General features: G+C 42.7%; 1 protein-coding gene across 1 annotated transcript in view; it reads right to left on the bottom strand.

Moving 5' to 3' along the window:
* LOC111953683 (N-chimaerin) overlaps positions 1 to 16,702 on the bottom strand; it is a 64,204-nt gene that overhangs the window by 7,423 nt on the left and 40,079 nt on the right. The window contains exons 10-13 of the mRNA XM_023973108.3: positions 7,129 to 7,302; positions 6,867 to 6,944; positions 6,356 to 6,493; positions 6,147 to 6,252 (exon numbers count right to left, since the gene is read on the bottom strand). Coding sequence (XP_023828876.1) covers positions 6,147 to 6,252; positions 6,356 to 6,493; positions 6,867 to 6,944; positions 7,129 to 7,302 — 496 coding nt within the window. The remainder of the gene's footprint in view (positions 1 to 6,146; positions 6,253 to 6,355; positions 6,494 to 6,866; positions 6,945 to 7,128; positions 7,303 to 16,702) is intronic.

The raw sequence follows: 16,702 nt of genomic DNA, 5'->3' as shown, positions 1-16,702 counted from the left end.
ATTCAACACGAGAGAAAGATGCTGTTAGATTCCACTGGAACAGCGGCAAAATATGTGCATGCCGGGGACGTTAAGAAAATGTGGTGCCGGACATTTGACTGGCAGCATTTTAATTTACAGGACATTTGAGAAATGCATTGGGTGCGTGAACGTGATTACGGCGTCCACACACAGTGTTCAGAACAAATTAAATCACATTTAGATTATGGTAATTAATCTTAACAGAACATACAAGTCGAGGATGACGTGTGTCCTTACAGCACACTTTGAAGATGTTAGAATAACTGTCCACATTTACTTTCTCAGCCAACAAGACCAGTAATGAACAGCAAAATCTATGCATAGGCGGCGCGTTAGTTTAAAGTTTGGGGAAGCAAATGTTCACCATAAAATTGCAACTTTATAATATAAAATACCATGCATCATCCCATTTGCAGACGTATGTAAGATAGCCTACTATTTGTAATGTGATGACTCAATCATAACTCAATCACTGTTTGCAAAAAAAGACCAATCAATGCATGGCTGAGTAAATATAGTGTAAGGGCCTGGGCTATATCAGATACATTTCTTCTTTCTTTGCATGTGAAAAACACATTTCATGCAATTCTACTACACTTTATATGACTGGAGACGTTAGCAGAATCTTTTTTAATTAGGCAAATAGCCTACTCTGCTGAAACTGACAAGCAATAAAAACAACTTTGTCCATATAATAGGGGAGTCATTTCCGGGTTGGAGCGAGTGGTCGCATTTCGCACTTCGCACCGCTGGTAGTATTTACTTTTCATTACATTTCATTATAGTACAACGGTTTGATTTGTCTGATCTTAGCAATTCTTTTTAGCTAGCTACATAGCCGTCTTTGTATCAAAGATAATTGTGTAGTTTCGCGTAATTATCGTAATTCGTCGTCCTAACGTAGTCAACACTGCTATCTGGCCAGCAGCTAGCCAGCTAGCCGTCTACCGAATAGCAGCACTGTAGAAACTATTACATTCAACGGAACGACTTGATTAGTGTAGTGTTAGCTAGCTACATAGTTGTCTTTGCTGTCCTCGTTTCCAAGATAATTGTGTAGTTTAGAGTGTGTAGTTTAGTTTAGAGTGATTATCGTAATTTACCGAGGTTAGCTAGCCAGCTATTTGTCGTCCCTCTTAACGTAGGAACCAACAGCAACGTCTACGTTACCGAATAGCAGCACTGTAGAGACTATTACATTAGGAACGACGGAACGACTTGGTTAGTGTAGTGTTAGCTAGCTACATAGTTTGTCTTTGCTGTCAAGATAATTGTGTAGTTTGAGTAATTGTCGAGGTTACTAGCCAGTTACCGAGGCTACCTAGCCAGCTACACTTTCAAACTAAGTCAACACGCAGCCACTGCTAGCTAGCCTACTTCAGCAGCACTGTATCATTTTAGTCAATAAGATTTCTTGCAAAGTAAGTTTAACTTTCTGAACATTCGAGACGTGTAGTCCACTTGTCATTCCAATCTCCTTTGCATTAGCGTACCCTCTTCTGTAGCCTGTCAACTATGTGTCTGTCTATCCTCTTCTTCCTCTCTGCACAGACCACACAAACGCTTCACACCGCGTGGCCGCTGCTGGTGGTCCAGCGGCACAACCACGTGGAGTTCCAGGTCTCGGCAGCCTCTGGAACTGCCGATCTGCGGCCAACAGGCAGAGTTCATCTCAGCCTATGCTTCCCTCCAGTCCCTCGACTTCTTGGCACTGACGGAAACATGGATTACCACAGATAACACTGCTACTCCTACTGCTCTCTCCTCGTCTGCCACGTGTTCTCGCACACCCGAGAGCTTCTGGTCAGCGGGGTGGTGGCACTGGATCCTCATCTCTCCCAAGTGGACATTCTCTCTTTCTCCCTGACCATCTGTCTATCGCTCCTTTGAATTCCATGCTGTCACAGTTACCAGCCCTTTCAAGCTTAATCCTTATCATTTATCGCCCCCAGGTTCCCTTGGAGAGTTCATCAATGAGCTTGACGCCTTGATAAGCTCCTTCCTGAGGATGGCTCACTCTCACAGTTCTGGGTGACTTTAACCTCCCCGTCTCCTTTGACTCATTCCTCTCCTCACCCTCTCACTTCCCCCTACTCACAAGGCAGGCAATACGCTTGACCTCATCTTTACTAGATGCTGTTTTCCACTAATCTCATTGCAACTCCCCTCCAAGTCTCCGACCACTACCTTGTATCCTTTTCCTCTCGCGCTCATCTAAACTTCCACACTGCCCCTACTCGGATGGTATCGCGCCGTCCCAACCTTCCGCTCTCTCTCCCCGCTACTCTCTCCTCTTCCATCCTATCATCTCTTCCCTCTGCTCAAACCTTCTCCACTATCTCCTGATTCTGCCTCCTCAACCTCCTCTCTCCCTTTCTGCATCCTTTGACTCTCTATGTCCCTATCCTCCAGCGCGGCTCGGTCCTCCCCTCCTGCTCCGTGGCTCGACGACTCATTGCGAGCTCACAGAACAGGGCTCCGGGCAGCGAGCGAAAATGGAGGTTAAACTCGCCTCCTGCGGACCTGGCATCCTTTCACTCCCTCTCTCTACATTCTCTTCTCTGTCTCTGCTGCTAACCACTTTCTACCACTCTAATTCAAGCATCTGCTCTAACCCTAGGAACTCTTTGCCACCTTTCTCCCTCCTGAATCCTCCTCCCCTCCCCCCCCTCCCTCTCTGCTGATGCTTTCGTCAACCATTTTGAAAGAAGGTCGACGACATCCGATCCTCGTTTGCTAAGTCAAACGACACCGCTGGTTCTGCTCACACTGCTACCCTGTGCTTTGACCTCTTTCTCCCTCTCTCTCCAGATGAAATCTCCGGTCTTGTGACGGCCGGCCGCCAACAACCTGCCGCTTGACCTATCCCTCCTCTTCTTCTCAGACCATTTCCGGAGAACTTCTCCCTTACCTCACCTCGCTCATCAACTCATCCTTGACGCTGGCTACGTCCTTCCGCTTCAGGAGCGAGAGTTGCACCCTCTGAAAAAACCTACACTCGATCCCTCCGATGTACAACTACAGACCAGTATCCTTCTTTCTTTTCTCTCCAAAATTTTGAACGTGCCGTCCTTGGCCAGCTCTCCTCGCTATCTCTCTCAGAATGACCTTCTTGATCCAAATCAGTCAGGTTCAAGACTAGTCATTCAACTGAGACTGCTCTTCTCTGTGTCACGGAGGCGCTCCGCACTGCTAAAGCTAACTCTCTCTCCTCTGCTCTCATCCTTCTAGACCTATCGGCTGCCTTTGATACTGTGCCATCAGATCCTCCTCTCCACCTCCTCGAGTTGGGCATCTCCGGCGCGCCCAGCTTGGATTGCGTCCTACCTGACAGGTGCTCCTACCGGTGGCGTGGCGAGAATCTGTCTCCGCACCACGTGCTTTCACCACTGGTTCCCCCAGGGCTCTGTTCTAGGCCTCTCTATTCTCGCTATACACCAAGTCCATTGGCTCTGTATCCTCACATGGTCTCTCCTATCATTGCTATGCAGACGAACACAATTAATCTTCTCCTTTCCCTTCTGATAACCAGGTGGCGAATCGCATCTCTGCATGTCTGGCAGACATATCAGTGTGGATGACGGATCACCACCTCAAGCTGAACCTCGGCAAGACGGAGCTGCTCTTCTCCGGGGAAGGACTGCCCGTTCCATGATCTTGCATCACGGTTGACAACTCCATTGTGTCCTCCTCCCCAGAGCGCTAAGAATTGGCGTGATCCTGGAACACCCTGTCGTTCTCAACCAACATCAAGGCGGTGACCCGTTCCTGTAGGTTCATGCTCTAAAACATTCGCAGAGTACGACCTGCCTCACAAAGGAAGCGGCGCAGGTCCTAATCCAGGCACTTGTCATCTCCCGTCTGGATTACTGCAACTCGCTGTTGGCTGGGCTCCCTGCCTGTGCGATTAAACCCCTACAACTCATCCAGAACGCCGCAGCCCGTCTGGTGTTCAACCTTCCCAAGTTCTCTCACGTCACCCCGCTCCTCTCTCCACTGGCTTCCAGTTGAAGCTCGCATCCGCTACAAGACCATGGTGCTTGCCTCGGAGCTGTGAGGGAACGGCACCTCCGTACCTTCAGGCTCTGATCAGGCCCTACACCCAAACAAAGGGCACTGCGTTCATCCACCTCTGGCCTGCTCGCCTCCTACTCTGAGGAAGTACAGCTCCCGCTCAGCCCAGTCAAAACTGTTCGCTGCTCTGGCACCCCAATGGTGGAACAAACTCCCCCACGACGCCAGGTCAGCGGAATCAATCACCACCTTCCGGAGACACCTGAAACCCCACCTCTTTAAGGAATACCTAGGATAGGATAAAGTAATCCTTCTAACCCACCCCCTTAGAGTTAGATGCACTATTGTAAAGTGGTTGTTCCACTGGACATCATAAGGTGAATGCACCAACTTGTAAGTCGCTCTGGATAAGAGCGTCTGCTAAATGACTTAAATGTAAATGTAAATAGGCCAACGATAAGGGGAGACACAAATAGAATATGACGTCCATCTAAACTGGAGGAGGAAATTATTGTCCAAAAACAAACTTAAGTGGTACTGACCCAACAATGAGAATGAGTGTGAATATGCGCAGTGTGCATATTCATATGGCCGATGCTGTCACGCCCTGACCTTAGAGAGCTTTTTATGTCTCTATTTTGGTTTGGTCAGGGTGTGATTTGGGTGGGCATTCTATGTTCTGTATTTCTAGGTTTTGTATTTCTTTGTTTCTGGCCGAGTGTGGTTCCCAATCAGAGGCAGCTGTCTTTCGTTGTCTCTGATTGGGGTTCATCTTTAGGCAGCCCTTTCCCTTTTTCTGTTTGGGATCTTGTTCTTTGTTTGTGTGCAGGTAGTTTGCACAACGAAGCTGTTCGGTCGGTATATTCTTTATTGTTTTGTCTTTTCTTAAGTTTCACTTCGTTAATAAATTATGTTGAACACAAAGAACGCTGCGCCTTGGTCTCATCCTTCCGACGACACCCGTTACAGATGCTCTCAGCTGGTGGCCGATGCTCTCCACTGGTGCCAATAAGATAGACTATAGGGCCTACTGTTTGTTTCTGAATTAAATTGAACATTTTGATAACTAAAATACTAATGTATTTTCATTGCTTCTCTTTACAGCAATAGCCATTTGCTTTCCAAACTATGTTTTCCTGCGATTGAATTTAGAAATACTGTAATATGCCTCTGCTTTTCAGTGACAKTTGCAACTCAACAATCATCTATTTTGTATTTGCAGCGCTCGCGGCCTTTCCTTCCGACTGAAGTTAATGATCCTCTGTGGCCAAATCATGCTTAAGTAATCCATTTTGAATTATTGTAGATGGGAGTAGGCTAATTAGGCAATATCATTTAATAAATTTAATTCAAATTACTTTGGGATATCTACTATCTCCCATAGTAGAAAAGTTTACCTACTCTATTGGTCAGCTTGTCGAGAAAGRAATAGCACAAACAGACTCTAGGAGAGTTGTGGGACGATATATCTCAAATTCATAAAACCAGTAGGCCTAGGTGCCATACATTTTTTTTAAGCAATGAATCTGATGCAACAGATCAGAACGTTTAGCTTAAAACGTTGATAAACTATTTCTTAACATTATTATGGCAGAAATACGCACAAGGCAGTAGGCTACGCACACATTTGTATTTGGCTACCGGACAATGAAAGAAAGTTGAAAAACCAATAGAACATGAGAAATAAGCTACTAGTTTTAATGTCAGAATAAAATGATTGCGTCCACTGAGTGAGATTTTTCCTTGGCTACATTGAAGCAAGGTAAAACATGCTTCATAATATGTAATAAAATGCTCAGGTTTCAAACAACTAAGTAGCCACAGTATATGTTATAAAAATGTATACTGCCTCCAGCTCAGTGCAAAGTGGTGTGAAAATCACAAATATTAGCTCTTTTTAAATTGTGGCCAAAAAACTAACATCCTAATGGCTGTCAAATGTGCTTCCACCAAGTATTGCTTCAGGGGCGCAAATATTTATGCAATCCAGACATCTCCAGATGTTTTTTTAAATTGTTGTTAATAGACTGTACATCTAATCATTGTCTCTCCTCAATGACTAGGCACTGTATGCCTGTTTTACCATAATATACAACGATATCTGGTCTTACCTCTTTAAGTGGGCCATGAGATAACACAGTGTTTCACAGTGTGCAGGTGGCAGCAGCTTCAGACCTTCATGATGGGCCTCCAACCGCTTGTCTGGATCCGTTATCTCTAGAACCCGAGAAATGCACACAGTCAGCGTCTGCAGTACAGGAACCATAATACACACACCCAATAACAAAAATTCATAAAACGTGCTAAGTTTAGGACTAACTTGCTGCCTCCATGAACCTTGGGTAGGCGTCGTACGTGATAAGAGGAATAGGTAAATCCCTGAAATACAGTTTCAGTGCGCCAGTGATTATGTTGATGTCTTCATACACATTCACAGAAATGTCCGCCTTTTCACCATCTATTGGGAGACAGAGGGAGGATTTTAACTTGGCTATAGATGGGGCAGTTAATTAAAAGATGCCACAAAGGTTGCAAGTATCCAAAGGGATAACTTAGAATGACATAGTTCTGTGGCTGTGCAGCCGGTCTAGAGATTATAAACTCAGTTGACACTCAATTGCAGTTATCAGGTAAGGCCAATCAACAATGAAATAACTGTAATTAATGAACAATGAAATCATTTTTTTGTACAACCTAGTTCTCCCGAATCTTGCAACAATAGTCCTTGAAAAATGCTGTCCAGGCCTAAGTCCAATTGATACCCACTGACTGCCCCACCCAGAAAGCAGGCAACTGAATGAGATACAGTGGCAAAGGAAAAAGGACCTTGCCTCTGTCGAAAGCCAGCTTCACATCTTCAATCAGATCACTGAAGCCTGAGATTCTGTACAGGCCCTCAGACTGAACACCTCCAGTTAGAGGAGGAGGGGAGAGAAAGACAATGACGGATTAAACGGCTTTACATTTTCATCAAATTAACATCTCTCATCAGGAAATTTGAACAAAGTAACATGAACATTGTTACTGGAGGATGTCAAACCATAACCCTATATAAAAAAAAACATACCAAGTGGGTCATTTTCTACTGCTCACCTCTAGACTCAATCTCTTGTATGCACATGTCCACCACCATGGGTCGCTTGGAATTGTGGGCTTTTACCAGTGTCGTAAGGTCACAACTGTATACTTTCTTGACATGCTTGAGGTCAGGCTTGCAGTCATTTGGCACCATTTTGGAACACTGCTTGTGGACATTCAAACCGCAATCTGGGGGGGAAAAAAGAAGGGATTTGCAAAAATGCTGTATCATTTAATTTAACCTTTATTTAGGCAGGGGAGTCCTGCCTAAATGAAGTCTCATTATCACAATTAAAAATGGCAGGTAGTAGAGCAGCAGCACTAAAGTATTATTATGTTACAATACATAAAGACTGTCCTCAATGTTATTTCCAATTGGAGATGAATTGTGTATTTATTTAATTGGACCTTTATTTATGCAAGCGGTCCCATTGAGATCAATCTCCTTTGCAAGGGAGCCCTGTATTACAAGAGCATCAAGCAATTACACATTAGAAAGAGAGACAAATAGTTCTAATCAAGAAAAAGTACAAGAGTAAGAACCCACTCTCATGCACATCATTTCTTAAGTTCTCTGATCAATTTGCCCTTAAAGTGGCATTGAAAACTAGAGCATGATGTCAGTTCCGGGTGGGTTGCCAAGGCTGCTGGTGTCACCTTGAGCACTCAAGAGAAGAATAGAAAAAGCAAGATCTAACTCCACTYTTAATTATTTCCTAGCGAAAATAAAGCATTAAGCAGTGGTAGTTTTTTTGTTGTTGTATGGAAGGCAAATTGGAAAGTGTCAAACATACATTTATTGCTAACTTGCTTCGTTAGGCCTATTTGAAATAATTAAAGTTTCATAATGCTTAGGTTGTTACAGCCACGTATGCCAGTGCCAATGTACTGGCGTTAGTGAATGCTCTTGACATCCTGCCAACTTTGAGAAAAATTACTATCGGAGTGGTATTTGTGTTGGCTGATAAAGAACCTAGAATACAGCACACACATGCACCCACAGACAGCAGTCTAAATCCTGTGACGTCAGCTTCTTTCTCAGTGCAAGGTCAGTGGTGAGATGACGCTTTGATATGATTTGGCATCTTACGGTCAAGGATGAAAAGGTTAGTAGGCAATGAACTAATGACCACCACGTGATCTTGAGACACACACGTTTATATGACAAGCTTTTTTCATTAAATTTGACACACAAGCTTTGGTGTTGTTCCTCACAGGCATTGCCTCTGTCGAACAGAGTTTCTGAAAAGAGTTTCCAGATCAAATCACTCATATCCTTAAGCCGAAATCACATGGGGAGACTTCCGTCAACGGCGTGAAATTTGCGTGTGAGTGTAGCAAGCCTCCGTGCCAGGAAAAGCCGTAATAAACAGTTATATTACTCCTTGAAATTAGTCTCTCCAGACAGACTAGTTGCCTCCCACAATGTACCAATGCTCCAGCTTACACATCTGTAGAAGTTCCGGCATCAGTTAGGACAGAGGTGCAAGATAAAAAATGATTACAAGGGTTTGAGTGAGAGGTCTAACTGGTGTCTCAAAGTGGCCATACACACGTCTCCAATCTAATTCCAAAGCACTTTTATTACTACAGGAAAGAGCCTTCAACTTTTTCCCCCCTCTCCTAGCATTGTCATTGAAGAAATAAAGCAAGCACACTTGTCGTTTTTTGTTTGGAACAAAGCCCTGCATCCCCGCCATCACACAATTAGTGTCGATGTTAAGCGATTAGACCTGGCTCGCAGTCGGCGTTTCAATTCATCCCGAAGATGTTCAATGGGCTCTGTGCAGGCCAGTCAAGTTCTTCCACACCGATTGACAAACCATTTCTGTATGGACCTTGCTTGGTGCACAGGTGCATTGTCATGCTAAAAGAGGAAAGGGCCTTCCCCAAACTGTTACTACAAAGTTGAAAGCACAGAACAGTCTAGAATGTCATTGTATGCTGTAGCGTAAATATTTCCATTCACTGGAACTAAAGGGCCTAGCCCGAACCTTGATAAACAGCCCCAAACCATTATTCCTCCTACACCAAGCTTTACAGTTTGCACTATGCCTTGTGGCAGATAGCATTCTCCTGGCATCCGCCAAACCCAGATTCGTCCAACGGACTTGCCAGATGGTGAAGCGTGATTCATCACTCCATCACTAACATTCACTTGTCAGAGACCAGCCACCCGGACAGGTGATGAAACTAGTGGGTTTGCACAACCAAAGAATTTCTGCACATACTGTCAGAAACCATCTCAGGGAAGCTCATCTGCGCGCTYGTCTTCCTCACGAGGGTCAGACTGCAGTTCGGCGTTGTAACCGACTTCAGTGGGCAAATGCTCACCTTTGATGGTCACTGGCACGCTGGAGAAGTGTGCTCTTTACAGATGAATTCCGGTTTCAACTGTACTAGGCAGATGGTTGACAGCGTGTATGGCGTCGTGTGGGCGAGCGGTTTGCTGATGTCAATGTTGTGAACAGAGTGCCCCATGGTGGCGGTGAGGTTATGCTATGGGCAGGCATAAGCTACAGACAACCAACGCAATTGCATTTTAACGATGGCAATTTGAATTCACAGCGATACGGTGATGAGATCCTGAGGCCCATTGTCATGCCATTCATCCGCCGCCATCACATGATAATGCACAGCCACATGTCGCATTTTGGGATGCTCTGGATCGATGAGTCCAACAGCGTGTTCCAGTTCCCGCCAATATCCAGCAATCTTTATTCCCAGTCATGTGAAATCCATAGATTAGGACCTAATGAATATATTTCAGTTGACTGATTTCCTTATATGAACTAACTCCTTAAAATCTTTGAAATTGTTGCCTTGATATTTTTGATCAGTATATGTAGACAAATAAAAGTAGGCTAGTTATTCAATGTGAGCAGAGTTTCTCATCTAAACTGTATTGCACGCTGCACTCCCAAGTGGTGCAGCGTCTAAAGCACTGCATCTCAGTGCTTGTGGCGTCACTACAGACACCCTTGTTCAAATCCAGGCTGTATCACAACCGGCCGTGATTGGGAGTCCCATAGGGCGGCTCACAATTGGCCAACGTCGTCCGGGTTTGGCCGGTGTAGGCCATCATTGTAAATAAGAATTTGTTCTTGTTCCCTTGGGTAGGGGCAGCATTCGGAATTTGGGATGAAAAGCATGCCCAAATTAAACTGCCAGCTACTCATCCCCAGAAGATAAGATTAGCATATTATTAGTATATTTKGATAGAAAACACTCTGAMGTTTCTAAAACTGTTTGAGTCATGTCTGTGAGTATAACAGAACTAATTTAGCAGGCAAAACCCAGAGGACAAACCATTCAGATTTCTTTTTTTTGAGGTCACTCTCTTTTCAATCAGATTTCTAAGGGACCTTCTTGCAGTTCCTACCGCTTCCACTTGATGTCAACAGTCTTTAGAAATTGGTTGAGGTTATTCCTTTGTGTAATGAAGAAGTACGGCCATCTTGAAGGAAGGTCACTCAAAGTGTCCTGTTAGATAGAGGCGCGTGACCAGAAAGCATGCTACAGATTGTTTTAATCCTGTATTGAACACAGATCATCCCGTCTTCAATTTGATCGATTATTTACGTAAAAAAATACCTAAAGTTGTATTACAAAAGTAGTTTGAAATGTTTTGGCAAAGTTTACTACATGTAACTTTTGAGATATTTTGTAGTCATGTTTCACGAGTTGGAACCGGTGTTTTTCTGGATCAAACGTGCCAATTAAATGGACATTTTGGATATATATCGACGGAATTAATCGAACAAAAGGACCATTTGTGATGTTTATGGGACATACTGGAGTGCCAACAACAGAAGCTCGTCAAAGGTAAGGCATGAATTATATTTTTTATTTCTGCGTTTTGTGTCGCGCCTGCAGGGTTGAAATATGCTTCTCTCTGTTTGTTTACAATGGTGCTAACTCAGATAATAGCATCGTTTGCTTTCGCCGAAAAGCCTATTTGAATTCTGACATGTTGGCTGGATTCACAACCAGTGTAGCTTTAATTTGGTATCTTTCATGTGTGATTTAATGAAAGTTTGATTTTTATATTAATTTTTATAGTAATTAATTTTTAAATTTGGCGCTTTGCATTTTCTCTGGCTTTTTGCCAAGTGAGACAGTAGCGTCCCACCTAAACTCAGATTTTTGGATATAAATTTGAACTTTACCGAACAAAACATACATGTATTGTGTCCTATGAGTGTCATCTGATGAAGATCATCAAAGGTTAGTGATTAATTTTATCTCTATTTCTGCTTTTTGTTACTCCTCTCTTTGGCTGGAAAAATGGCTGTCTTTTTCTGAGACTTGGCTYTAACCTAACATAATCGTTTGGTGTGCTTTCGTCGTAAAACCTTTTTGAAAATCGGCCACTGTGGCTGGATTTACAACAAGTGTATCTTTAAAATGGTGTAAAATACTTGTATGTCTGAGGATTTGGGATTTCTGTTGTTTTGAATTTGGCGCCCTGCAGTTTCACTGGCTGTTGACGAGGTGGGACGCTACCGTCTCACGTACCCTAGTGAGGTTAACTGACTTGCCTGGCTAAATAAAACAAATAATCWGAATAATGCATTCACAAGTGTACAACAAAATGCTATCTACTTGTATTATGGTATTTATTGCAGGGCTTCAGAGAGACACAATTCCCCTCAGAGAGGGGTGTGGTATAGAAGTGTCCACATCTACCTTTTTTCTCAATCCACACACACTCTCCCATAATGACAAAGCGAAAAGTTTACTTTAAAAAAAGATACCTTATTTAGATAAAGTACCAGTCAAAAGTTTGGACACTCATTCAAGGGTTTTTCTTTATTTTTACTATTTTCTACATTGTAGAATAATAGTGAAGACATCAAAACTATGAAATAACATATGGAATCATGTAGTAACAAAAAAAAGTATTGAACAAACCTAAATATATTTAATWTTCTTCAAATAGCCACCCTTTGCCTTGATGACAGCTTTGCCCACTCTTGGCATTCGCTCTACCTGCTTCACCTGGAATGCTTTTTCAATAGTCTTGAAAGAGTTCCCACATATGCTGAGCACTTCTTGGCTGCTTTTCTTTCACTCTGCGGTCCAACTCATGCCAAAGCATCTCTATTGGGTTGAAGTTGGGGGATTGTGGAGGCCAGGTCATCTTATGCAGCAATCCATCACTCTCCTTCTTGGTCAAATAGCCCTTACGCAGCCTGGAGGTGTGTTGGGTCATTGTCCTGTTGAAAAACAAATGATAGTCCCACTAAGCGCAAACCAGATGGGATGGCATATTGGTGCAGAATCCTGTGGTAGCCATGCTGGTTAAGTGTGCCTTGAATTTTAAATAAATCACAGACAGTGTCACCAGGAAAGCACACCCCACAACTCCATACCTCCTCCTCCATGTTTCACGGTGGGAACCACACATGCGGAGTTAATCCTTTCACGAACTCTGCGTATCACAGACATGGTGGTTGGAACCAAAAATCGATTTGGACTCAGCAGATGAAAGGACAGATTTCCACCGGTCTAATATCCATCACTCATGTTTCTTGGCTTAAGCAAGTCTCTTCTTATTATTGGTGTCCTTTACTAGTGGTTTCTTTGCAGCAAAATTAAGGCCCGATTCACGCAGTCTCCTCTGAACAGTTGTTGTTGAGCTGTCTGTTACTTGAACTCTGAAGCATTTATTTGGGCTGAAATTGAGGCTGGTTAACTCCAATGAACTTATCGTCTGCAGCAGAGGTAACTCTGGGTCTTCCTTTCCTGTGGCGGTCCTCATGAGAGCCAGATTCATCATAGCGCTAGATGGTTTTTGCGACTGTACTTGAAGAAACTTGAAGAAACAAAGTTCTTGAAATTTTCCGAATTGACTGAAAGTTCATGTTTTTAAAGTAAAGATGGACTGTCGTTTCTCTTTGCTTATTTGAGCTTTTCTTGCCATAATATGGACTTGGTCTTTTACCATTTTTTAAATTGGACCTTTATTTAAAACTTCTTAGAGCTAGGGTCTATTTTCCTGAATTTCCGCCTGACTGACGTGCCCAAAGTAAACTGCCTGTTATTCAGGCCCAGAAGCCAGGATATGCATATATTGGTAGCATTGGATAGAAAACACTTTGAAGTTTCTAGAAATGTTACAATAATGTCTGAGACTATAACACAATTGATATGGCAGGTGAAATTCCAAAGAGAAACCAACCAGATATTATAATTTTTTTTAGCTCCCAGGCTGTGGGTTCTATGTAATTCCAGCTCCCAGATTGCAATTCCTATGGCTTCCACTAGATGTCAATAGTCTTTGTTCATTCTTTCAGGCTTGTTTCTTCAAAAATTAGCAAGAAGTTAGAGTTTTTGTACAAAGACTCCAGGTTCAAAATCAGTCTGTTGGCGCGTGGTGAAGAGGATGCACGCTTATTCATTTTACTTTCTATTGAACATACTTCTTTCCGTATGAAATATTATAGTTTATTTACATTTCAGGATACCTGAAGATAAATTAGAAACATAGTTTGACTTGTTTGAACAAAGTTTAGCGGTAACTTTTTGGACTCCTTTGTCTGCATGTTGAACGAGTGGATTACTGAAATCGATGGCGCCAACTAAACAGACTTTTTGGGATATAAAGAAGRATTTTATCTAACAAAACGACCATTCATGTTGTAGCTGGGACCCTTGGGATTGCAAAAGAGGAAGATTTTCAAAAGTAAGTGATTTATTTAAAATCGCTATTTGTGATTTTATGAAGCCTGTGCTGGTTGAAAAATATGTTGATGTGGGGCGCTGTCCTCAAACCATCACATGGTATGCTTTCGCTGTAAAGCCTATTGTAAATCGGACAACGCAGTTAGATTAACAAGAATGTAAGCTTTTAAATGATATAAGATACTTGTATGTTCATGAATGTTAATATTACGATTATTTATTTGAATTGCACGCCCTCCAATTTCACCGGATGTTGTTGACAGGTGTCCCGCCCTATTAACTAGGCAAGTCAGTTAAGGACAAATTCTTATTTACAATGACGGCCTACCCCAGCCAAACCCAGACGATGTTGGGCCAATTGTGCGCCGCCTTATGGGACTCCCAATAACGGTCGGTTGTGATACAGCCTGGAATCGAACCAGGGTCTGTAGTGACGCCTCTAGCACTGAGATGCAGTGCCTTAGACCACTGTGCCACTCGGGAGCCGGCACTGCATCTCAACATTTATAGCGCATAGAATTAAAACGGTATTGTTGGATATTATGAATTCTAAATCAGACAGGTTTTTTAAATGGAAGATACATTGGAGATAATATAAGGCAAGTATTGGAAACAATAGAACACTATGAAAAATCTGGTAAACCAGGCCTGCTATTCATAGCGGACCTTAAAATCCGACTGGAGTTTATATATAAATGCCTGCAACATTTCAATTTAGGAGAATCTCTTATAAAATGGGTTAAAATCATGTATAGTAACCCTAGGTGTAAAATAGTAAATAATGGCTACATCAAAGTTTTACACGGTCAAGAGTAAAACAAGGTTGTCCACCATTTGTTTATTTTACCTTTATTTAACCAGGTAGGCCAGTTGAAAACAAGTTCTCATTTACAACTGCGACCTGGCCAAGATAAAGCAAAGCGACAAAAACCAACAGAGTTACATGGAATAAACAAACGTACAGTCAATAACACAATAGAAAATCTGTATACAGCGTGTGCAAATGAAGTAAGGATGTAAGGCAATAAATAGACCATAGTGGCGAAGTAATTACAATTTAGCAATTAACACTAGTGATAGATGTGCAAGTAGAAATACTGGTGTGCAAAAGAGCAGAACATAAACAAATATGAGGATGAGGTAGGTAGTTGGTTGGTTGGATAGGCTATTTACAGATGGGCTGTGTACAGCTGCAGCTTTCGGGAAGCTGCTCTGACAGCTGATGCTTGAAGTTAGTGAGGGAGACATAAGTCTCCAACTTCAGTGATTTTTGCAATTAGTTCCAGTCATTGGCAGCAGAGAATTGGAAGAAAAGGCGGTGTTGCCAAAGGAGGTGTTGGCTTTGGGAATGACCAGTGAAATATACCTGCTGGAGCGCTTGCTACGGGTGGGTGTTGCTATGGTGACCAGTGAGCTGAGATAAGGCGGAGCTTTACCTAGCAAAGACTTATAGATAACCTGGAGCCAGTGGGTTTGGCAACGAATATGTAGTGAGGACCAGCCAACGAGAGCATACAGGTCGCAATGGTGGGTAGTATATGTGGCTTTGGTGACAAAACGGATGGCACTGTGATAGACTGCATCCAATTTGCTGAGTAGAGTGCTGGAGTTTATTTTGTAAATGACATCGAAGTCAAGGATCGGTAGGATAGTCAGTTTTATGAGGGTATGTTTGGCAGCTTGAGTGAAGGAGGCTGGCTATGTTGCGAAATAGGAAGCCGATTCTAGATTTAATTTTGGATTGGAGATGCTTAATATGAGTCTAGAAGAAGAGTTCACAGTCTAGCCAGACACCTAGGTATTTATAGTTGTCCACATATTCTAAGTCAGAACCGTCCAGAGTAGTGATGCTAGGCGGTCGGGCGGGTGCGGGCAGCGATTGGTTGAAGAGCATGCATTTAGTTTTACTAGCATTTAAGAGCAGTTGGAAGCCACGGAAGGAGTGTTATGGCATTGAAGCTCATTTGGAGGTTTGGCATATCTATTTAATATGGCCATCAAAATGTTAGCTATTAAAATCAGATCCAACAATAATATCAAGGGATTAGAAATACAGGGCTTAAAAAYAAATGTGTCATTTAGAGGTCGACTGATTAATCGGAATGGCCGATTAATTAGGGCCGATTTCAAGTTTTCATAACAATCGGAAATCGGTATTTTTGGGCGCCGATATGCCGATTTTTTTTAGACCTTTATTTAACTAGGCAAGTCAGTTAAGAACACATTCTTATTTTCAATGACGGCCCAGGAACGGTGGGTTAACTTCTTGAGAATACAGGGGGTGCTGTTTTCGCATTAGCATAATTTGCTCTACAGATTAAACTGCCTCTTATTCAATTATTGCTCTTACTATATGCATATAATTAATACCATTGGATAGAAAACAATCTCTAGTTTCTAAAACCGTTTCAATTTTGTCTCTGAGTGAAACAGAAGTCATTTGACAGCACTTTCCCTGACCAAGAAGAAGAATGCAAGATGTGTATGCTCGCTTCAACGCTCTGCCTATATATGGTCACGCCACCTATGACCCGAAACACACTTCATTCGTCTTCCTCTGGGTGTCAAGAGGACGTCAGAGGAGAAATTTTTTGTTTATCTTGTACTGACGTGAAATAAGACCTATTTCTTTGGCGTGACCGACAACTTCCGGTTCTCTGAATCGCGCGATTTGGAGGTGCGATTGTCTACTGTTTTGCTGCCGTTACRGATGAAAACTATCTCYGTYTCGAAGTTTGTTTGATACATGTGACCATATCATCGTAATGTATGTTTTTTCAATATAGTTTAATCAGATTATTTGAATTTTTTCGGGAGTTTTGCAAGAAGAGAGATAGGTACGGTCGACTGGCACTTCGGATCGTCCAAGTAAAAAGTCACAGAAGACCGAACAACGGCCAGC

This window comes from Salvelinus sp. IW2-2015, linkage group LG27, assembly GCF_002910315.2.
Source record: "Salvelinus sp. IW2-2015 linkage group LG27, ASM291031v2, whole genome shotgun sequence".
NCBI lineage: Eukaryota > Metazoa > Chordata > Actinopteri > Salmoniformes > Salmonidae > Salvelinus > Salvelinus sp. IW2-2015.
Note: the sequence above shows the minus strand (reverse complement) of the source record. Positions and strands in the feature narration are given on the sequence as shown.